This window comes from Wyeomyia smithii, chromosome 2 (assembly GCF_029784165.1).
Source record: "Wyeomyia smithii strain HCP4-BCI-WySm-NY-G18 chromosome 2, ASM2978416v1, whole genome shotgun sequence".
Lineage (NCBI taxonomy): Eukaryota > Metazoa > Arthropoda > Insecta > Diptera > Culicidae > Wyeomyia > Wyeomyia smithii.
Window position 1 is genome coordinate 274,655,844 of NC_073695.1, and position 23,684 is coordinate 274,679,527.

The 23,684-nt window shown below is 44.4% G+C and overlaps 2 protein-coding genes across 3 annotated transcripts in view; both read right to left on the reverse strand.

The window, feature by feature from the left end:
* The window catches only part of LOC129724326 (roundabout homolog 2-like), a 521,020-nt gene extending 518,224 nt beyond the window's left edge, over positions 1 to 2,796 (reverse strand). For both annotated transcript variants that reach the window (XM_055679088.1, XM_055679087.1), the window contains exon 1: positions 1,171 to 2,796. The gene's annotated coding sequence lies outside the window, so the exon portion shown is untranslated. The remainder of the gene's footprint in view (positions 1 to 1,170) is intronic.
* Positions 2,797 to 19,463: 16,667 nt separating this feature from the next.
* LOC129720626 (uncharacterized) lies at positions 19,464 to 20,815 on the reverse strand. Its single transcript, XM_055672114.1, has 2 exons — positions 19,871 to 20,815; positions 19,464 to 19,604 (listed from the first exon to the last, which is right to left on the reverse strand). The coding sequence occupies exons 1-2, from the start codon at positions 20,813 to 20,815 to the stop codon at positions 19,464 to 19,466; spliced, it is 1,086 nt and encodes a 361-aa protein (XP_055528089.1).
* Between the last annotated feature and the right edge of the window lie 2,869 nt (positions 20,816 to 23,684).

Genomic DNA, 23,684 nt, shown 5'->3' on the forward strand with positions numbered 1-23,684 from the left:
TCGTCAAATTGCCAACATAGGGCGGGAAGGTTGAAGTCTCCAATAGAAAGAACGATGTCAGCATACGACGAGCGATCCAAAATTGTTTGCATATCACTTGCGTGTGCCGAATATAGTTCTTGAGCAGAGTTGGGCGGGAGGTAAATGGCTGCTTTCATAATTTAATCTAATAAAAAGACGTATTCTACAAGAACTAAAAACTGCTAATAAATTGTGTTTTATTTCGAGGCAACCCAGGAAAATGAGCCACGACTAAACGAATAAAAATTTCATAGTTCAAACGAAAATCGCACCTTCGTCACTTTTTTTATTCAAAAAGTTCGTTACTCATATTTTATTTCTCTTCGATATATCTTCCTGTACCAAAAAAGCTGCTGATTGTATCATACTTCCTGTTTAAGAATCCTAATAGTACATATCCAAAGAGACAGGTGAAAATTACCCAATCTTTCTGACATCAAAAGTCACACTTAAAAAATCCAACGATTTTTTGTTACAACAATAAAAAGAGCAAATTGCCACCATTAGAAGAAAAATTGCGTCAACTAGCAAAAGTCAAACACAAAAAATATATTCGCCCTTGCACCAAGCAGGTTCAAGTGCGAACGGTTCTCTCTGACGCGCCGCAGCCAGCAGTCAAAAACAACTTCCAAAACTGCCCAATTACCCGCAAAACATTCGCGCCGACAGCGAGCGCCATTAAGTGCCATTTGATGTCCTACACACCGCCGCAACGCTGCCTGCGTTGCCTCGGTTTTAAGCATTTAAACACATTCATGCAGTAATTCAGCTTTCGCGCGTTGACACTTTCAAGCACTCGCACGCACAAATTAGACTGTCGAAAAAGTGTCTTTTCTCGTATTCTTACACCGTTCTTACCCACACTGATCAGGTCGCAATTGACGACTGGCGGCAATTGAAGCCCGCAAGGTTTAGGACCTCAGACAAAACCGAATGCGCGCGGGCGAACACGACACATTAATATTATCTAAGACATCAATCAGAAAAGCAGCAGCCACTTAGCGCTTAGCATCCCGCCTCGTACTTTTCGGTTTTGTACTCCATCTTATCTCGAAGCAATACGTAGGCAATACAAGATTGCAGCTCGGCAATTAAAGGCATTTTTACCGCGCTACTAGCCGTGAATAAATGAAAGAAAAAAAAGCTCACCTTCAAATGTCGCTCGATGATTGCTCCACTCTGCCACAGTAAGCTCGAACTGCTGGCTGGCTGCTGCCAATTCAAATCTGCATGTTCCGATGACCCACATCGACACCAGCTGGAGTGTGGTCGGATCACTTACAGGTCGAAATGAAGAAAGAAAAAAAAATGCTTATATTGCCTCCATCAGCAAGCACTCTCTGCTGCGAGCTACACGGTCATATAATTTCTTCATTAACACCTTCCCCGCCGGGATGGACTCCCGCGTGTATGGTAGGCACTTTAGCCGCGACCCAGCTGCGGGTGGGTAGGGAATTTCTTCATCATCTTCAGTGCAAGCAAACTTCTATTATCACACCGGTCACAGACAAAAAACGGCTTAAAGACTGAGCCGGACATAGAGGATGACGTACATCGACGCTTGCCCCGCTAGGAGGTACTGGTGATGACACACTGATTGGCTTCAAATAATAGGGTATTCACTCGAACCTGATGTATTATTCAATTTACATTCGATTTGCTCGATTTGTCGAAAGATGATATAATATTCACCCGCGGAGAGATTTGGTCAGCATTCCGATTGTGATTATTTTTTTCACATTTTTTTCTGAGGTGTGCCGTCTATTGCAGTGGAACCTGTTCGGACTGCGGACTCACTTGTGGCACTCATAAATCGCTATCTGAACAGCATAAAAATGAAAATAAAATTTTTTTCGCTCTCTCTCTGCTTGCCCAAACCCGTCAAATAAATCCGATGATTTATTTGACTCTATTATGGCGCTTCCACCCGGGCGAACTCCACGGGAGCTTCTCCGAACACCGGAGATTACACCTTCCACCAAAAAGCACCCAGCAAATCGGGCATGTTTTGTTTGAACACCATCAATATCTGCCCTCGACGAGAAGGTTCAACCGAAAAAACGAAATAGCCCACAGAACGATGCTTTGGTTCCGTCCTCGCTTATTTTGGACGATCGCACAACGGGCGCGTTTTTATTTTTCTACAGTTTGCTTCTCCCTCGCACGGGTCTGCTATCGCATGTCAAGATAGCATAAACGTATGCTCGAATCACTTTCCGAGCCGGAGTTCTTCTCGGAATCAGCAGACGAAGATGATCTTCTTGCGACTCACTCACTTCCTTCAAATACGGCAACGACGACAACGACCGCGACTTCGCGCTGCTTGATTCAGCACATTGCACTAATCTCTTCCCGTAATTAAATCATTAGTAGTAGGCCAAACCCGATCCGGTTGCACTATTAATAACCCGACGAGTCTTGTGCGAAACTGTCGGTGCACTTCTTATGATCTCCACCGGATCGACGACGACGACGAAAATGCCTGACTTCACCGCAGTTCTATTTCTGTGCAATTCGTCATGAGAACTTCTTCGCGCACGCACCTCGGTACGCAGAGCGGCCGTCGCTGGTCACCCTAGCCGGAGAAAGGACCCTTCACGCACACTCTCCCAAAATAACTCACACCCCTCGAGTACCGCTTACTTCCTCCCCTAGTCGAATCGGAAGCGAAAAAAGTGTCCTTAACGCGAAGCCCTCTTCCGACACGGCGCACAGACTATCGCAGATCAATCTTCGCCTGTACAACGACGCGTCCTCACCACTGTTTATGCTACGACGGCGAGCACTGAACTAAGGCCTACCGAGCAAGCCGTCAAGGATAGCGAGACGCCGGCTGGACTCCGCGAGAGATTGCATCTGAGGAGGAGAGCGCACGTCCGGAGATAGTGAGAGGGAGAGAGGATGTAGTTTCGTCAAGTTTGTCGCGACGCAGGAGAGCGCGCGCCGGTATCGACTGCAAGTAACAACCAGCAGCAGCACCACAACCCGGAAGAATTGTTCGAATGCAGCAGGATGCACACGAAAAACATGTGCCTTGTGGTGAGAGAGTTTTTTTTTGTTGTTGTGCTGTTTGTTTACATTTTTAAACTGGGAGAGAGGGTTGTCGCTTACAAATTGAAGCGTTCGTTTTTCGATGTTGCGCACGATGGAGTTGCTGCATGCTACAAAGGAGGCGAAAATCGTCCGTTATACATTATAATAGCTGTATCGTGTGGCATTTTGATGAAATAAACATTATTTATTTGAAAATATTTAAAATACAGGGTCCGGCAACTGAACTGTTACATTACTTCAACACTCATTACTACGTTACTCATGAAACTGCATTGAACGACCCCTCGTCGCATTATTTACATTATGTCTTAGCTGTCAGTGGATATAGGTATGTGTTACTGGAAAAATGAATCTCGCACCCTGTTCCGAGCAAAAAAAAAATTGCAGAAAGACATAGTTCATGAGCTGATTTTGTGATCTAGTGAAAAGATACCTGGAGACTGGAAGGTTGGAAGGTTGAGGAATATCGTATTTACTTAGCATCAGCAACTTTTCATCGAACAACAGCTTTTGAATAAGCAAAACGACAGAGTTTGATTGCCAGACGTATTATGAACCTCTGCCGTTGTACTGACGACCTTCGACCGAAACCAGTACTAGTGATGATTCGGACCGGAATCACCAGTTATGGCCTCCGGAGTCCGGACTCCGCTGACTTTTGTTTCTGAAGGAGTAGAGATCAACATTCTCCAGAGTTAATTTCGAGCTCGGAATGGCCGGTCAGTTCACCGGACCTGAACCCTATAGACTTTGCCGTCTGGGATACGTTAGAGGTTGAAGTACTGAAGCAACATCTGGCGGCAGCCTAGGATAAAATACCTCAGAAGCACCTGCGGGACTCGTGCGATGCGTTCTTTGATCATCTGTGGCTAGTGGTTAAACTCAGGGACGAACAAATTCAATTTGATCTGTGGATTTTCAAGAAGAGTTTTGTTTTCAAGTGAAATTGAATGAATTTAAGCTCTGAAGCATAACCGGTTATCACACCCTCTTTTAAACGTTGTATTCTTTTTCATCAAATTTATCAAGAACCAGAATTGAATTCTCTGTTGACCTCAGTTGACCTAATCAAAGCAAAGCAAAGCCTTGGTGCTACATTCCGATTCGGAACTTGACCTTCTGTTTACTGTACACAGTTTACTATACTTCGCAGCCAACTGTTAAGTGTACAGGACAATTGCGGGGCTAGCGCTACGATCCTACTGACACTAAACTAACAGTCTCTCCCGAGTCAAGACTCGAACCTACGACGACTGGCTTGTTAGGCCAGCATCGTACCTCGAGACCAACTAAGGAGGCCTAATCATTTTTTACAAATTTGACTCTAGATTTAGGAATAATCTTTTGGTTTCTGACTTCTGAAAACGTTATTCTGCGAATTCAGATATTTGCTGTAAACAAAGGTTGCGCGGCAGTCACACGAGCGTTTGGATAATTGCCCATATACTGCTGCACGTCTTTCGGACTCATTCGAAAACCCTTTATGCAGTTTTGCGAACATGAAGCTCCACTGAAGTGCACGGAGATAAACTCGGACTGAACTCGGTTTTTTTTGGAAGAAGAAGCACCAGCAGAAAGATCAAGATCGCGAGGCGCTAGAAGGACTACATTATGCATAAGACACACAAAGTTCTACGAAAAGCTGAACAGTTCCCACAAAGCCGACATGTGCAGGAACCTGGACGGTAGCCTTCTTACGAACAAATGTGTGGTTATTGAAAGGGAAAAACTACGACGAGCCCCTTAACGGCAATATAACAGAGTATGACGACGAGGTGGCAGTAGATTTTGATGTACGTGCGGATGGTGACAGAATTCTAGCCCCTGACCTCCAGGAAATTAAAGAAGAGATCCAAGTCCCCGGTGAGTTGTTGAAACACGGTGGCGAAGCAATGACTAAAACGCACCAGGGTAATTACCAAGATTTGGAGAAGGAGGTAGTACCGGAGGGGTGGACGGAGGGTGCTTCCTTTACAAAAATGGCGACAAACTGAATTGCTGACACTACTGTGCAATAACGCTGCTGAGTGTCGCCTTCAAGGAACTCTCTAAAATTCTATGCTGTCGACTATCACCGATTGCTAAGGAGTCCGTGGGGCAATACCAGGTGGGATTCATGGGGGTCCGCGCCATCACGGATCAGATATTCGTGGTACCACAGATTCTGCAGAAATGCCGTAAATACAACGTGCCCACGCATCATATGCTCAACGACTTTAAATCGGCGTACGACACTCGGTTACGGTTTCCCAGATAAACTGACACGGTTTGTTAAGTCGACGATGAACCGGGTGATGTGCGTAGTTCGAGTTTCAGGGTCACTCTCGAGTCCCTTGAAATTTCGAAAAGGATTACGGCAAGGTGGTGGATAACCGTGCTTGCTAACTAACCTCGCTTTGGAAGGTGTAATACGTAGGGCGGGTTTCGACACGAGTGACATGATATTCAGGAGTTTTGTTCAGTTCTTTGGTTTCGCCCATGATGTTGATATCGTAGCGCAAAACCGCAAGAAGATGACGGAGATGTATATCAGACTAAAGGCTGAAGCCGAGCGGATTGAACTGGCTATAAACGCGCCGAAGACAGTACTGTACATGGAGGACAAGGTTCTAGAGACGACAGGGTCAACTTCCCACCACAATTCCAGACTAGCGGTGATGAAATCGAGATGGTAGACGAGCTTGTGTACTTGGTGGCCCTTGGTGACTGCTGACAACGATACAAGTAGTCAAATTTGTTGACTCCGGAGGACGCTCTACTCAAATGAAATTTGTTACCACATCATCTACAACATACAGATCAAACCTCTGCGACCACGAAACTTGAACCATCTTTGTGGAGGACCAACTTGTGGACGACTTCTCCGAACAGCAAGGAACTTTTCAACCTGGAGGTGATTGGTAAGGTAAGTTATGCAGTTTCGCAGCACCAGTCGTTCGTTTTGCCTGCACAAGGTAGAACTACCCTCGTACCTTAGCCAAAAGACCGTTCAGACCAACGTGCAGCTGCTCTCGATGAATATAGTCTCGATAATCATCTCCGTGAAATGGTTTCTTTCAAGCAAAATAATAAGATGCTTCTGATCCCTTGGAAGATCTGAGTCCTGATTCTACTACTGACTCTCAGTAGCAGCTCCAATTTTGAAGTTTACCTGTCCCTCTTGATCTCCTCCCGGTACACGCTATGCTAAACGATTAATCAATTTCTCGGACAGATGTTTGTTTTCAGTGCGCTTCACCTTCACATTATAGATGATACGGGAAACGTATCCAAACACTTTCTGTATCTGCATGAAAATGCTACATTTTTTCAACAAGGTTACGGTCTGTTTTTGTTCCTTCACTTTAATATCATTTGAGTAGAGGAAGTCGAAATCGTTCCACCATGAACTGATCTTCATCAAGTTCGTAGAAAGCACGCTGCGAGAGAACTGCCGGAGCGCTAACTGTCCAATTTCCGCAACATGATTGCGTACGAATGCCGACTGTCCTGGCTTCATTTTTCGTTCCCGACATTACCTTATCACGACACGCTTGATGCCGAGTTCCAAGGCTCCGCGAACTTGCTTCGTCAGTAGAGCAGCGGCCCACAATTCCAGTCAAAGGAAGGCCATCTTCAGCTTCCTCTCTGTTGATCTCCTTTAGCGAAAACACTTGTGACTTTCCACACAGCAGTTAAATTTCCGTGGAACGATCTTCGGGAACGAACCTTGAGTATATGCAAGACCCATGCGCTCTGCGGGATGCATCTGAGAATTCGATAAACTCAAACTCTACCGAATTCTTCACAGTTACACGTCGCAAAATGCTCATGTTATTTATCTCACACCACTTCTTCACCAAAACCACAATCGGACCCAAGACTCCCAAAGGTCAAACAATTTTTTTGAGAACCACCATCACATGTACGCGAAAAAGAAAGTCATCGTTGATTGGGTCCCACAAAAGCCCCAAGGTCTTCAAAGCTCATCGGCCTCTTGTAGATTATTCCGCAATTTCTGAGCCTTCTCGATAATATTTGCTCTCGACCCTTACTAACACGCATAGAATCCTGAGTAAGAATCCCCAGGATACCTTTAACTCGGTAACGGAATCGTGAAAGGAATCGCAAACACGATCAAGAGGATTTATTTATTTATTTATTTATTTACGTCAATCATAGTAGACTACATCTTAAAACTATTGCTAACATCACAAATATAGTTATCTAATTATAGTGTTCATTTTTTTTCTAAGAGCATTTCGCGACATCGTTAAATCAATAACTTCACAATATTTATTAAAAAGACTCATCATACTATTAACTGGCCCGGCCATGGCATATTCTGTTCTATAAGAATTTAATACAAAAAATTTTCGTGTTCTTAATGAGCGTGTAGGAGCATAAAAGTTCAGTTTTCCTAGCAAATTTACCGAACATATGCGTTGTGAAACTAAATCGTTGACAAGAGTTACCGAAGCAATTTCTCGTCTTTTTTCAAGCGTTTCTATATTAATGAGCATGCAACGCGACTCATAACAAGGGAGAGGAAATGAGTTCCAACCTAGTTTTCTTAGCGCATATAACAAAAACTGTTTTTGTACGGATTCGATTCTATTGGAATAGACGTCTTGATAAGGCGACCAAACAACACTACTGTATTCTAAAATAGATCTAACATATGTAACAAAAAGAGTTTTTATAGTATACGGGTCTACGAAATGAAAACTGAACCTTTTTATAAAACTCAGCATACTGTTGGCTCTATTGATGATCGTATTGTAGTGATCAATGAATGTTAACTTAGAATCCATAATCACTCCTAAATCACACCTTTCTACAACTTGATGTCCAAAAGTGCAACTGGAGTGTTCAGGATTTCTCTTCCTTGTGTAGGATATAATATTGCATTTCCTTACGTTAAGATCAAGTAGACTTTTTTTCACACAAAACGTAGAAAATGTCAACCTCTTGTTGGAGTTGTTGGATGTCTGATTTGTTTCTTATTTCCATGTACAATTTCATGTCATCGGCATATATCAATACTTTGAGACGATTCAACACAAGGGTAACGTCATTAACAAATAGAATGAAGAGCAAAGGGCCTAAATGGAACGGGACACGAGGCATATGGATGATAGGCATATGGGTGTTAGGCATAGTACGCTTGGCATACAGACGCGAGGTATGATGGATGTGAGGCATAATGGATACGAGGCATACTGCCACAAGACATAACGGACGCGAGGCCGAATGGACGCAAGGCTGATTACGATGTTGTATGATCGCGTGAGATCCCATTAACGTGACTATGTGTCCCGAGTTTTCAATCAGAATGTCTATTTAAAAAAATGTCGCACGTTAGATGATTAACAAAACGCGCTCCGATATTTTTTACTCTACGTATGTAGTTCAAGTGTAAATATATTCCCAAAGAGTTTACGTTGAGCAAATTTTTTTTTTAAATTATGCGGCGAAGACACATAGATGAGGGCAGAGAACCGAGGCGCCACTAAGCCGCCGTGTTTTCCGCAGTCCAAGCCGGCCGCCGACCCGCCGTTGGAAGCGGCGGACTCTCGTACACAAACGACTTTTGACGTTGACTAACGTCTATATCGAAGTTAGGCCCCTGAATTTGAAAATCTAGTAATTCAACCAGGGAAAACCAGAGAGAAGTGGTCAGGTTTTGAGCGCTTATTTTGCAGTCATCCATAATCAGGTTTTCGAGGGATTGGCATCAATCGATCAGAAATTCTTTCACGGTTAAATTTATGTAACAGAAACAAACTATTGTTTGAGACACACTATTGAAAAATTGGTAATTAATATCGATTGTCTAAATCATACCGCGCAGCCAATCACTACCTCTCTTCCCAAGCACAGTCGACACTAACGGAAACAATCGATCTGACTTTGTTGTTATTGTTGTTGTCACTTTCTGTTTCCGATGTTTATGCTGCTGCTAGCGGAAAAAACCTTGCAAATATGCATCTTTTTGTTGGTGTTAATTTTACGACAGCGGCCGGCGCCCCATCATTCTGATTCCAAAACCGCACCAGTGACATGCGGACGCTAGGTGATAGCAGCTGAAAGGAGGAAATACAAAATAGTACCGGTCATCTCGTGCCGGTTTCACCCGTAATGCTGGTGGCTTTAGTAGTAAATGGCTACTGCAAAACACTTAAATGGCTGGAATTCTGGACGGACTAACCAGGAAACTATAATCGGCAACTGGCACCTTTTGGTGCCTCGAAATTTTGGTACAGAAGCGGCTAATTGAATTTTCTGTTTTACCAAATGCTGCTGCTAGCGGAAAAAACCTTGCAAAAATGCATGTTTGTGTTGGTGTTAATATTACGACAGCGGCCGGCGCAGCTTTCAAGAAACATTTGTCTCTACCATTCCATCATCTATGTAGCCCCTCCCTTTTTCTAATTATCTGACGAAGCCTTGGTATAAAACGTATCGTTCGAACATTTCACCCCATCAGTTTCATTATTAAACCGTACCGGATACATACGGACGCTCGGTGTTAGCAGCTAGAAGGAGGAAAAACAAAATAGTACCGGTCATCTCGTGCCGGTTTGACCCGTGATGCTGGTGGCTACTGCAAAATACTAAAATGGCTGGAATTCTGGACGGAAACCAGTAAATAAGAAATCGGCAACTGGCACCTTTTGGTGCCTCGCAGTTTTATAATAGAAGCGGTTAGTTGAATTTTATGTTTTACAATTGCTGTTGCTAGCGGAAAAAACCTTGCAAAAATGCATGTTTATGTTGATGTTAATTTCACGACAGCGCTAGGTGTTAGCAGCTGAAAGGAGGAAAGACAAAATAGTACCGGTCATCTCGTGCCGGTTTCACCTGTTATGCTGGTGGCTGTTAGTAATAAATGGCTACTGCAAAATACTAAAATGGCTGGAATTCTGGACGAGAATAATCGGAAACTGGTACCTTTTGGAGCCTCGAAATTTTGTTACAGAAGTTTTGTAAAAGAAGCGTTGTAATTCCCTCTGCTCTTTGCTTCAATGGAATATAAGAATACGGTAGTCAACGTCATGCGGTCGTGTCTTGAATACCACCCTCCTACTATTTTTTATATAGAAGAGGAGTTTGTAATGATTTATGTACTAAAATATCTATTCAGAATTAGTATTGTGTGTTCTGCCACAAATGGTGACATTTCAACACTATTATATATATTTGTACGCTTTTTAGTATTATTGAATGTTATTAGCTTTCGCAGTTAAGATAATGTAATTGTAGGAAAATTATTAAACCTACTTGTCGAGAAAAAAAAGGAATAAAAGGAATAAAACGAAACTTAAAATAAACTTAAAATAAACTTAAAACTATCTTACTGACTATAGAGTGAGCTAATCGTTGCAATTGAGGATTGCAACGATTTTTGTCGGAATTTGTTGATAATTTGGCTTGACATATTTTCTAATGTTTCTACACTAGTGAGCCTATGTAGCTCGTTCGTGCTAAACCAGGGAGGACGCTTCAAAATCATTTTCAAAAGTTTATTCTGAATCCTTTGAAGTGTCTTCTTCCTGGTTTCACAACAACTTGTCCAGATGGGATCTGCATATAACATTGCTGGTCTAAATATTTGTTTGTAAATTAACAGTTTATTCTTGAGACAAAGTCTAGAATTCCTGTTGATAAGAGGATATGAACATTTGATATACTTATTGCACTTTGACTGGATATTTTCAATGTGCTCCTTGAAAGTAAGATTCTTATCATAAATTAGCCCTAAGTATTTAACTTGATCAGACCAATTTAAGACCACACCGTTCATCTTAATAACGTGGTTATGGGTGGGTTTGAGAAATGAAACTCTTGGCTTATGAGGAAAAATAATTAACTGTGTTTCAGAAGCATTAGGGGAAATCTTCCATTTCTGCAAGTATGAAGAAAATATATCTAAAATGTTTTGTAGCCGACTGCATATAACACGAAGGCTTTTTCCTTTTGCGGAAATGCTCGTATCATCACAAAACAGAAATTTCTCACAGCCTGGTGGTAAATCAGGAAGATCAGAAGTAAAAATGTTATATAAGATTGGGCCCAAGATACTCCCCTGAGGCACACCAGCTCTAACAGGCAATCTATTAGATTTACCATTTAGATAGTTACCCTGAAGAGTGCGGTCAGTCAAATAACTTTGAATCATTTTTGTAAGGTAAAGCGGAAAACTGAAATTTGACATTTTCGCTATTAAACCTTTATGCCAAACACTGTCGAATGCCTTTTCTATATCTAGAAGAGCAGCTCCAGTCGAATAGCCTTCAGATTTATTAGCTCGAATCATATTTGTTACTCTAAGTAACTAATGAGTAGTGGAATGCCCATGGCGAAAACCAAACTGCTCATTTGCAAAAATTGAGTTCTCATTAATATGTGTTTTCATTCTATTAAGAATTATTCTTTCAAAAAGTTTGCTAATAAAGGAAAGTAAACTAATTGGTCGATAACTTGATGCCTCAGCTGGATTCTTTTCGGGTTTTAAAATTGGAGTGACTTTGGCATTTTTCCATTTCGTAGAAAAATGTGCTAGTGCAAAGCATCTGTTAAAAATTTTCGTACACAAACGACTGATCTACTGGTTTGTTAGATCTATTGTGATCATTCAGCCTCGCATTCATATGCCTCTTGTTCTTATGCCGTCCGTATGCCTCGCGTCTGCATGCTTAACGGGGTGTCATCCTTGACCCCTCCAGACCAACAAAAAATGGTTTGTATCATGATTTACGCCTACTAATTCTTACTTAAAAAACAATTTTGTGTTTTTCCTTGGACCATTCATCACTTCCAATTTGATGTCAAATACATTAAAATTTATCAAACGACTCAGTTACAAGTATATAAAAATTTACAATTTTAAGAATAAGTTATTTTTTTGGGCCATTTTGTTTCAGAAAGTGTTACCCTAAGATCCAAACAAAAATACGAATCAAAAAACTTTTCAATTAAAAACAACTATAACGATTTTGAGCATAATCGTAGCAAAAAAATGGTTAGGGCTTTTCACAAGGAATCGCTGTTTATTTATATACCAGTCGGTTAAATTTTCATCGAATATCATGGGTTTATAAAGTTCATCAAAAATTATGCAAAGCAGACAGCAGAAAATATTCAAAATTATTGGTAGCAAACCCAAGAAATAGAATTTTTTTCGGGTGTGACTTTAACTGGGAACTGATATACTTGATCTTATTTCTCATAAAAAAAAACTTACACACTCTCCTTGGGTTGTTCTAAGTAATATCTGTAAGCTCTGGCTCTGGCAACGTGCCGTAATTCAGCGCACTGCCAGTCCTAGCCTTGATACCACAAATTGCAAATGAATAGGCGTTGTCTCAAGTACAGCATAATAGAACGGCTCCTCGGGTGCTCATCTTGGGCTCATTTTGTTTCTTGTTCGCAATCACAGACAGCAAGCCAGCCACAGTACACACGGGGTAAGTGATCCGCATAAATAGCTAGCACTTCGGTGCAGCGATCGTGGGATGCATAAAAAGCGATGCACTGTCAGATCGGCGGCAGTCGACGAGGCAGGGGAAATTATCGACACATAAAAACCTGTATTTAAATTCGAAATTAATAAGCATAATAATTTTCCACCGGATAGCAGCCGGGAAGGGGGACGCGATAAAAATTCCAACCGGGTGGCAGCTCGGAGTGGCAGCCGCCACGGTGTGTGTCACCAGAGACCTGCTGCTGGTGGTGCCGATCCAGACTGTGTGGGATTTAGCTGAGACGGAGCACATGCCTACGATCGATCGACAGGCGACGGCGACAATCCGCAAGGTACAGCTCGGGCCCTGGCGAAAAATTCGCGCTCGAACTGTCGTCATATTTCCTTTTATCACCAGTTCACATTAACGTTGAGCTTTTCACGAGGATTGATTTTGCTGCACAGTGTCGGCTGCAAGTGGCAGCGGACGACTAATTGCTACGATTTTTTTCGTGTGAATTCAGAAGCGAGCTACATGTTTAATTGCAGTTTCAACATTCCATTAGTTAAACTTGTAGAAACTTTTGGAACTTATTTTTTTATTTGATTAACATATTATCATCATTACAGAATTAACCTCCTAGTCCGACTGCATAATACAGTATAATTCAAACACCGGCAGTCCTCGCTGTGACCGCTTTTGAGTGATCCCATTTTTCTTTTGGCCGTTTTCTTTCGCCCATAAGAGTACCAGGCTACAGCGCTAAAGGCCGCTCGAAAGGCGACCCAATACCGTGAGCGGTCGATCGGCCGTCACTGCGATAGAGTCAATAAAAATGATCTTCGGAGGCGCGTGGAAAAGCGATAATAAAAATGGCATATCGCGAAAATGGCACCAAACACGGAACGGCTTGTGAAACAGAGAATGCGAAGTTGTAACCACTGCCCAGACACGCGGGGGGATATTTATAAGTCTCAAGGCTGCCTTCAAGATAGCCAGCAGCAGCCAGTCAGGACGGACGGACGAAGCGCTAAGGAGACGGCGGCAGCGGCGCAATTTAGACGCCATCCGATCCGATCCGTTGTCGTAACGAACGACTGCAGCAAACGGTGGGTGCCGTGTAGGAAAATTGATTGGTGCAAGCAAACTGCCAATAAGCCGATCCCCAATCAGTGCCCTGAAAGCTGACAGTTCTGGGGGACACAGTAGTTTTTAATTATATTACATGGCCGTAGCTAAATAAAGCGTCCTTATTTTGCAATACTCTTTCTCGGAAATTCGATCTAAAATGACGAGTTCGATGGCGAATTTAACCAGTACAATATTTATGCTGTCACACGACGGTAAGTAAAATTAAGTTCCGAGCATATATTTAAACATAAAAATAAACAACTGAAGTCGATTTTCGAGCAAACATTTCTAGAACATGAAAGAAAACAGAAACAGATACAAACTGGTAGTACCAGAATCCCAATATCAGGTTCTTATAACCTCAATATCTTGATTAGAATGCAATATAAGCTCTTGTTTATGTGACATTTGAAACGTTGCTGAGATTTAATTGGTTGTACTCAAAAATTGATGTTCTTAAGCAGATATTGGACGAAGCAAATATTTGCTTTTTTGGTACGGATTTTATTTTGTGAAAATAAAATTCATAGCAAAAATAGCAAATATTTGCTTCGTGTAATGTCCGCTTAAAACATGTTTGAATCCACGATTTTGGACCAGATGGCAAGAGATCATTCTGCCTGAAAAATAGTGAATACCAGATTTCACGAGAATGATTCTAATTTTAAATTGAGAAAAAATATGTGCAATTATATATTGCCTAAAAATGTGGCCTGTTTTGACATGGGCATGGTTTTAATGTTAAATTGACGCATGACTTTTGAATCATTGAAAATGCATGTTTTACATGCTATTAATGAGTGGTCATAATGATGTCAACACATCGATAAATAAATATTACCAGAGTTTAATTTAAGAAAAACGAGAACTTATTTCAACTATTCACAAAACTGAAAAGCACAGTTGTTGTTCAACTGTATATCGCTTTAGTCGCTAATCACATCCCTATGCTACCGAACAGTAAGAATAAGGCACTCCGACAACACAGCGGCATCAAATGGTGAGTTGACAACCTGGAAGGAGCGTCAAACATAGCTTCGGCCCTCACAAGTTCCTATCTCACACCTCCACGAGTCATTTGATTACACTAGACTGCCGGTTGAAACATGGATACAACTGGTTGCTGTTGCCTGGGCAATGTTGTCATCCGACACTAGCTAAGTGAGAAGGTGCGACGCGATCATTGGCGCGTAAACCATATTCCGGCGGTAGAGGAAATGCTTCGCCAACCTGAGCGTCTGTTCACCAAGATGGTGCGGCTCAAAACAGCGTCTGATCTCCATGTTAGGAGCGGCTGATTAACGTCCTGGTGGCAGCGCGGGACTCTAAACAGAGCTGACACGATGGTCCCCCGGCGAGACAGGGGGTTGGGGAAGGCTCAACGAGCCGCCCCGGAAAACAACATGTTATAAACAACGTAAGAGATAATATGGATCGGAACAATCGGCATGGACCTGGGCAACGAAATAAGGACTACGATTGGAAACTTGGGACATGGAACTGCAAATCGCTCTGCTTTCCAGGATGCGACAGGATAATTTATGACGAGCTACATCCACGCAACTTCGAAGTCGTAGCGCTGCAGGAACTTTGTTGGACAGGACTGAAGGTATGGAAAAGCGGGCACCGGGCAGCTACTTTCTACCAGAGTTGTAGTACCACCAGTGAGCTGGGAATGCGCCAACGCGTGATAGGGTGGCAGCCGATCAACGCAAGGATGTGCAAGTTGGGGATAAAGGGCCGGTTCTTCAACTACAGCATCATCAACGTGCACTGCCCACATGAAGGAAGACCCGACGACGAGAAGGAAGCGTTCTACGCGCAGCTGGAGCAGGTCTACGATAGCTGCCCGCGACGGGACGTGAAGATCGTTATTGGGGACTTGAATGCTAAGGTAGCACGGGAGGCAATGTACAGACCGGTAATCGGACCAGATAGCCTGCATGCCGTGTCTAATGATAACGGCCATCGGTGCGTAAACTTTGCGGCCTCCCGTGGTATGGTAGTCCGAAGTACCTTCTTCCCCCGCAAAGATATCCACGAAGCCACCTGGAGATCACCCGACCAACAGACAGAGAACCAAATCGACCACGTTCTAATCGACGGCAGGTTCTTCTCCGACATCATCAACGTTCGCACCTACCGCAGTGCGAATATAGATTCGGACCACTACTTAGTAGCTGTGTGCATGCGCTCAAAACTATCGAAGGTGTATAACACCCGCCGAAGTCGAACGCCGCGACCAAATATTGAGCAACTGCGGGACGCCGAGGCTGCACAGGAATACGCGCAGCAGCTGGAGGCAGTGCTACCTACGGAAGAGCAGCTTGGCGCAGCTACCCTTGAAGATTGTGGACCAACTTCCCAGCGAGCTATTGAAATACGGTGGAGAAACACTGGCTAGAGCCGTGCACTGGGTCATTTTCAAGGTTTGGGATGAAGAACGAGTACCGGAGGAGTGGATGGAGGGTATTGTGTGTCCCATCTACAAAAAGGGCGACAAACTGGAGTGCTGCAATTACCGGGCAATCACTCTGCTGAACGCCGCCTACAAGGTACTCTCCCAAATACTTTGCCGTCGACTATCGCCATTTGCAAAGCATTTCGTGGGGCACTACCAGGCGGGATTTATGGGTGCCCGCGCCATCACGGATCAGATATCCGCGGTTCGGCAGGTTATGCAGAAATGCCGCGAATATAACGTGCCCACACATCATTTGTTCATCGATTTTAAATCGGAGTACGACACAATCGATCGGGACAAGCTATGGCAAATTATGCACGACTACGGATTTCCGGACAAACTGACGCGGTTGGTCAAAGCGACGATGGATCGAGTGATGTGTGTAGTTCGTGTTTCGGGGGCACTCTCGAGCCCCTTCGAAACCCGAAGAGGGCTGATGCAAGGTGATGGTCTCTCGTGCCTACTGTTCAACATTGCCCTGGAAGGTGTCATTAGAAGAGCGGGGATTAACACGAGTGGCACGATTTTCCAAAAGTCGGTTCAACTGTTTGGTTTCGCCGACGATATTGACATTGTGGCTCGGACCTTTGTGAAGATGGCGGAAGCGTACATCGGACTTAAGGCTGAAGCCAAACGGATTGGACTGGTCATCAATGCATCGACGACAAAGTACATGAAAGGAAGGGGTTCACGAGAGGACAGTGCTAACCTCCCACCTCGAGTTCAAATTGGTGGTGATGAAATCGAGGTGGTTGATGAGTTCGTGTATCTGGGTTCACTGGTAACTGCCGACAACGATACCAGCAGAGAAATTCAACGGCGCATTATGACAGGAAATCGTGCATACTTTGGTCTCCGGAGGACGCTCCGATCGAGTAGAGTTCGTCGCCGCACCAAGTTAACCATCTACAAGACGCTGATCAGACCGGTAGTCCTCTACGGGCATGCTTGTGGAGGACCAACGCACCCTTGCGGTCTTCGAGCGGAAGGTGTTGCGTACCATCTTCGGTGGACTGCAGATGGAAAACGGAGTGTGGAGAAGGCGAATGAACCACGAACTGCAGGAGCTGCTTGGGGAGCCATCTATCGTCCACACCGCTAAAATAGGCAGGCTGCGGTGGGCTGGGCATGTTGTAAGGATGTCAGACGACAGCCCGGTAAAGATGGTTCTTGAAACCAATCCGTCAGGGACGAGACGGAGAGGTGCACAGCGGGCAAGGTGGATCGATCAGGTGGAAGACGACCTGCGGACCCTACGCAGACTGCAGAGCTGACAAACTGCAGCCATGGACCGAGTGGAATGGAGACGACTCTTACGTACAGCAAAGGCCACACCACGGCTTGGGACTGTTTGGTAAGGTAAGGTAAGACAACACAGCGGAAGGCTATTATCAAAGTGAAAAGTGGACAACTGACAGAGATTTTGATTGCCAGAATCCAGGGCTCTTGGGTTGTTGCCAAAATAAGGCGAAGCTTCACCGGAAAAAGTACTGCTACCGCCGATGCTGAATTATGTTTGACGCTCGCACCATTCGATAGTAAAACGATTTATTTGAGCAAAAGTAGGCCACACCCGTTTTATAACTGGCTAGGCTGCAGGGCTGTTTGTTACGCTGTTACTTACTTACTTACTTCTATGGCGACAGATCATTAAGATCCTATGCCGAATCCAGAATACGTCTCCACAAAACTCGGTCTTGGGCTGATACTCTCCAGTCCCCCTTTACACCCGCTGCTCTGGCATCCTGTCGACACATCCAGCGCGTGCGCGTTCTGCCTCGAAGTCGTCGGCCACTATACGGTTCACTGCAAAATATTATCTTTGCCGGTCGCTCATCCGCCATCCGTGCTACATGGCCAGCCCACTGTAACCTGCCGTGTTTCATCAGCTTGACAATATCAGCGTATTTGTATACTTCGTACAGCTCGTGGTTCATGCACCTGCGCCACACCCCGTCCACGATTCATGTCCGTAGAGCGCCACCGCACAGTGGGGAATCGCTGGCTGTTGCTGGAACGGAAATTGTTTCGGACCTCTCAGAGTCGAACTCCTTGTTTTATCGGAGTAAGCTTCAAGCTGTAATTTTTAATTGCTTAATTTTAGGTGTACTTTTACATAAATGTACTTACAAATAATGTCTTCAACGTGTATAGATGTATGTTCCGCAACAATGTTCTTCTTTGCCTAGTGTGGCAGATAAGTAATTTGCAATTGGGGGAATGGATGGAAATAAAAAACGTCTCTAGCTCACTAATCATTAGTTGCAACTGATCTATGCCTGTCACTTTTGAGTTTAGATCGGGTTGCCAGTTTAGTTTATGTCCGACAATAGGCTTTTTTTCTATGTCCGACGAATAACCGGTTGAGCACTAAGGGAAATGAAGACGGGGATTTTGTTTACGCCAACATGCCCCCACCCGTATGGCTCGAAGTTTCTTCTGCTGTACCATTCATTTCACGTATGTCTACTAACGCTAGCTTGGTAGCTGGTCTTTCAAAAATTCCCGATTTCGTTTGCACTTTGGCTCGACGAACATGGCCGTCTTTTCCAGGATATACTTCCAAGATTTTGCCTCTAGTCCAACTGTTGCGTACACCCTCATCGACTAGGATGACGAGATCACCGACCTGCAGTGATTTTCTTGCATTAAACCATTTCGTTTGCCTTGCGATAATAGGTAGATATTCCCGAATCCAGCGCCTCCAAAAATTGTCCAGCATCACTTGGGCCAATTTCCAGTTTGAACGCAACGCGAAGCGCACATCGGTCGGCCACGTGGTTGGTTGATTCACTCCTTTCGTACTTAGTAGCAGAAAGTGATTTGGTGTAATCGCTTCTTGCTCAGCATCATTTAATGGTACGTAAGTCAAAGGGCGTGAGTTAACGATGGACTCGGCTTCTATAAGTACAGTTGATAAGGTTTCGTCATTAGGTTTTTTGTGCATCAAAAGAGTACTAAGGGCTGCTTTCACCGATCGGACGAGCCTTTCCCAAGCGCCACCCATGTGAGGAGCGTAGGGGGGGTTGAACTTCCACTGGGTGGTAGTATTTGTGAATGTTTGCGCCAGTTGTTCATTCATCGCATTTAGCTTTATAGACAGTTCGCGGCTGCATCCTTGAAAATTGGTTCCTTGGTCCGAGTAGATCTCTTGCGGTGCACCTCTACGCCCGATGAACCTTCTAATTGCCATTTTACAGGACTCGGTTGAGAGGCTACTAACAATCTCTAAATGAAGGGCTCTCACAGTGAGGCACGTAAACAATGCCACCCACCTTTTTACATCATTGCGACCAAGTCGCACAATAATGGGACCGAAATAGTCTAACCCCACAAATGTAAATGGTCTAACGTAGGGAGTTATCCGAGGCGCTGGGAGTGAGCCCATTCTCGGAATTTCCGGTGCTGCTCGATATACTTTGCACCATGCGCAGCGCCTGCCAACATTTCGCACTCGCACTCTTAGTGCTGGTATGTGATATGTCTGTCTGATTTCGTTTACAACCGTTTCACTATTAGCATGAACAAATTTTCTGTGAAACCAATCGATTAATAAGTCTGTAACGTAATGCTCTTTAGGTAGTATGACGGGGAATTTTACGTCAATTGAAATCCAAGGTGCTTCTCCCAGGCGTCGTTTCATCCTTATAACACCGTCCGTGCCAAACAAAGGAGAAAGTTTATATAGTTTACTTCCTTTCCATATTTGTGTCTGCTGATTAACAGGAAGGTTTAGATTTGTTTGGAGGGTTACCCATTCATCGGAGAAACTTTCTGCTTGAACTAGCCTCCAAATAGCATTTTCTGCGCCAACAACCGTGTTTGGTGAATCACTAGGGTATCGGCATCGTTGAATAAAACGGCGCGCGTAAGCGACGGCGCGCAATAACCGCTCCCACTTTGAAAAGCGTGAAAATTCCACAACTGGTTTCACAACAACATGCGGATGAACGTAAATTGGTCGTTGCTCCTCAGTAGTGTCTGGAACGTTCATTTTATTTCTGGGCCAGCATTCTTCACCTTTGTACAGGAATTCTGGGCCCTTAAACCACCGACTATCAATGTTCAGACAAGGTCCTTTGCCCCATTTGGTGGCCTCATCCGCTACATTCCATTTCGACTGCACCCATTTCCATTCACCGAGTTCTGTATTTTCTAGAATTTCTCCGATTCGGAAGGCCACAAACTGCGTCCTTTTTCGGGGATCTGCCGCCAACCAAGCCAAGACAGTGTTCGAGTCACTCCACATTACTTTACGTTTGATCTGTAGCGTATGGCTCGACACGATAGATTTCATCAACCTAGTGCCAATAACCGCAGCTTGTAATTCCAAGCGCGGAATAGACAGCGGTTTTAGTGGTGCGACTTTAGTTTTTGCTTGTACCAGGGTACACCGAACTTCATCACCATCAATCACGCGAAAATAAGCTGCTGCAGCATATGATGTCTCACTGGCGTCTACGAACACGTGAAGTTCTAACGTATCATACGTACTGGGGCGGTATCCCGGAAAATAACACCTTTGCACTTTGATGTTTCGCAGATCCTGTAACAGCAAAATCCATTGTTTCCATCGTGGTAGTAATTGCGCTGATATACGATCGTCCCAATCGGTTCCAGCCCTCCATATATCCTGCAGCTTTACTTTGCCGTGGATTAGGAAAACTGCCACTAGCCCCAACGGATCGAACACGCTCATGACGAGGCTCAGGACTTCTCTTTTCGTAGGGATTCTCTCACCTAGTAATAGTTGTGCTAGTCCATCTCGCAGCTCGATAGAAAAGGAAAATACGTCTTCTTGAGGCAGCCAGACCATGCCTAAAACCCGTTCAATAGCGTTGGTTTTATCTAGTACGAAGGATTTCATTTTATCTGAATTTCTCTCTCCCCACTCGCTCGAGGACTTCAGGAGAACTGGACAGCCAGTGTCTAATTTCAAATCCACCATTAGCATGGACAGTTTTTACATCTGAGACTAGTTGTATTGCTTCATCAACCGTGTCTGTGCTGTCGAGATAGTCGTCGACGTAATGGTTCGCTACCACCGCGGCTGCCGCTACAGGATGAGATTGGGCGTGTTCGTTGGCATTTAGATTCTTGATATATTGGAGGGAACAAGGTGAGCATGAAGATCCAAATGTGGCCACATCCATCACGAAAACTTTGATGGGAAGTGATGGGTTATCCCTCCACAAAAAGCGTTGAGCTTGGCGGTCTTCTGGTCGAATCAATACCTGGTGAAACATCTCTCTGATGTCCCCGTTTATAGCGATTTGTCTTTGTCGATACCGACTCAAAACTGCTGGAAGCGATGTTAACAAGTCGGGTCCTTTCAGAAGGACTGAATTCAGGGAAACTCCGCGTACCATGGCAGCCGCATCCCAGACTACACGTACCTTTTCCGGTTTTCTCGGATTAATCACCACTCCAAGGGGAAGATACCATACAGGGTTTTGTCCGACATTGGCTAGCTCCCCATCCGAGGCAACATGCGCGTACCCTTTGGACTGGTAGTCTGAAATTTGTTTCCTCACGTTAGCATAAAGCTATAATATAATATAACCGTCGTTCCACCATAATTTTACTATTCGGGAGTACCACTTGGTCAAATTTCCACAGAAGGCCAGTTTGAAATCTTCCGCTTGAGGTTCGGGTTGTGGTGGCTTTAAGTATAGCCCTGGCACGTTTGTCATTTGCCGATTCTATTGCATTGTTATGCGAAACCCCGGCACCTTCTACAGCAAAAAATTGCTTTACCAGTTCATGTAACTGCTGATCGTACGTGTGTGCGCATATATGAAAAATGTGTGAAGGTACAGGGTTATCTAATTTGTTGGCGTTCCCGAATAATACCCACCCTAACCGCGTTTTCGTCGCTACCGGTTCCTTCTTCCTGCCTTCTCGTAGCTCAAGTGTAGTCTTCATTCTGGTATTATCCAGGCCAATCAAAATTCCAGGAGATGCTTCGCTATAACTTTTTATCGGCAATCCCTGCAGGTGAGGAAAAACGCGTTCAAAGTCTTCGAACTTGATTGATTGACGAGGTAAACCCAAGCTGTTTATCGTACGAACACCATTCAAAGCGTACCGTTGGCCTGATTCGTTTCCGGATATAAAAAGTTGCACACGACGAGAGTTCACTTCGGTTCGCTTCACTCCATTCGTCCACTGCATGCAGAGGGGGTCTGCAGGACCGGCTAGTCCCAATTTGTCGGCAATCGACTTTTCTACTAAAGTAGAATCTGATCCGCTGTCCAGAAAGGCTAGAGTTGCGACAGATTTTCCATTTCCATGTAATGTCACCGGAATCATACGGAAGAGTGTCTGTAGAGGCGCATTATGATGGACGGCGACTGTTCCCGCCCTGGCATACACATTTTCTGCTTGCTCGGTAGAATGAAGCAAACGATGGTGGCGTTGCTGACATCCATTTACGCCACAAAGGGGAGCTTTGCAAGGCCACCTTCCGTGAGGGAACAAGCACCGTCTACAGAGATGTAAGTCTGTTACGATCTTCCACCGATCAGCTAGGCAACTTTGATGAAACACGGTACAGTCTTTTGGCTTATGACCAACATCCTGGCATACCATACATGGGCGCTCGCTTCTAGCCGTTTGCCTTTTTGATTCATCGACATTTGTATATTCCCGATCGGTGACGTTTTCCAACGTATGGGGATTGACAAAGGCTTTTTCATTATGTCGCTCTGTGCGTTGTGCACACGGCTCCACTACGGACGTAACGCTGCTGGCGGTCGAAACAATCACGCTCATATATTCCGCAAAGATACGGAGGTCTACAACTGGATACCGCTGCTTAGTCAATGCCCTGTCGAGCTTTATGTTGGCTGGCAATTTATCGACCAATTCTTGTAGTAAAGTAGGGTTTGCCAAATGCGCTTCTTGGCCAGTGTTTACCAGATGGGCACAAAGGTTCCTTACAACAAGTCCGAAATTTATTAGCGTTGCTAATTTTTCCGGTTTGGGAGCTGGAGTGGCTCGAACTTCGTTAAGTAACGAATTTATTATGGCATCCGGGCGACCGAACAGTGTCTGCAAAATATTAATCAACTCAGGCACATGTGACGGATGAAGTAGAAAACAGCTGACAGCTTTCCTAGCCTCTCCTTTGATGCATCGCTGCAATCGTACGAGGTTTTCAGCATCTGTGAACCCACACATTTCAGTTGAACCTATGTAACTATTCCAAAAGAGTGCCCATTCGGCTGGGTCGCCAGAAAACGAGGGAAGGTCCTTCGAGACGACTTGTCGAGCTGCTATTTGCTGAGCGGTCGGTCCTGTAGGCGATCGCGTGGCTGGGTTGGTAGCTTGGGGAACCGAAAATATGGGAGTTTGGTAGCTCGGAACACTTTTAACAAACGGGCGATTCAGAGACGTATTGTTCGACCATGCGTTTATCCAGGTTAACGACGAAGGGGGAAGGGCGGATACTGCAACTGCAGTCAACGGAGTGTTTGAAACCGTAACAGAATTACAGATCCAACCCATCGGAGGAACTGAACCAGTACCAGTATAACATGACTGAGCAGGCCAAATCGGTTGTGTAT

Excerpts from the sequence above, each read along its gene's own strand:
- LOC129720626 (XM_055672114.1), bottom strand. The coding sequence starts at position 20,815 with ATGAGCGTGTTCGATCCGTTGGGGCTAGTGGCAGTTTTCCTAATCCAC. Across the intron at positions 19,605-19,870 it reads AAAGTTTCTCCGATGAATGG|ACAGACATATCACATACCAG; the intron begins GTAACCCTCCAA and ends AAACGAAATCAG.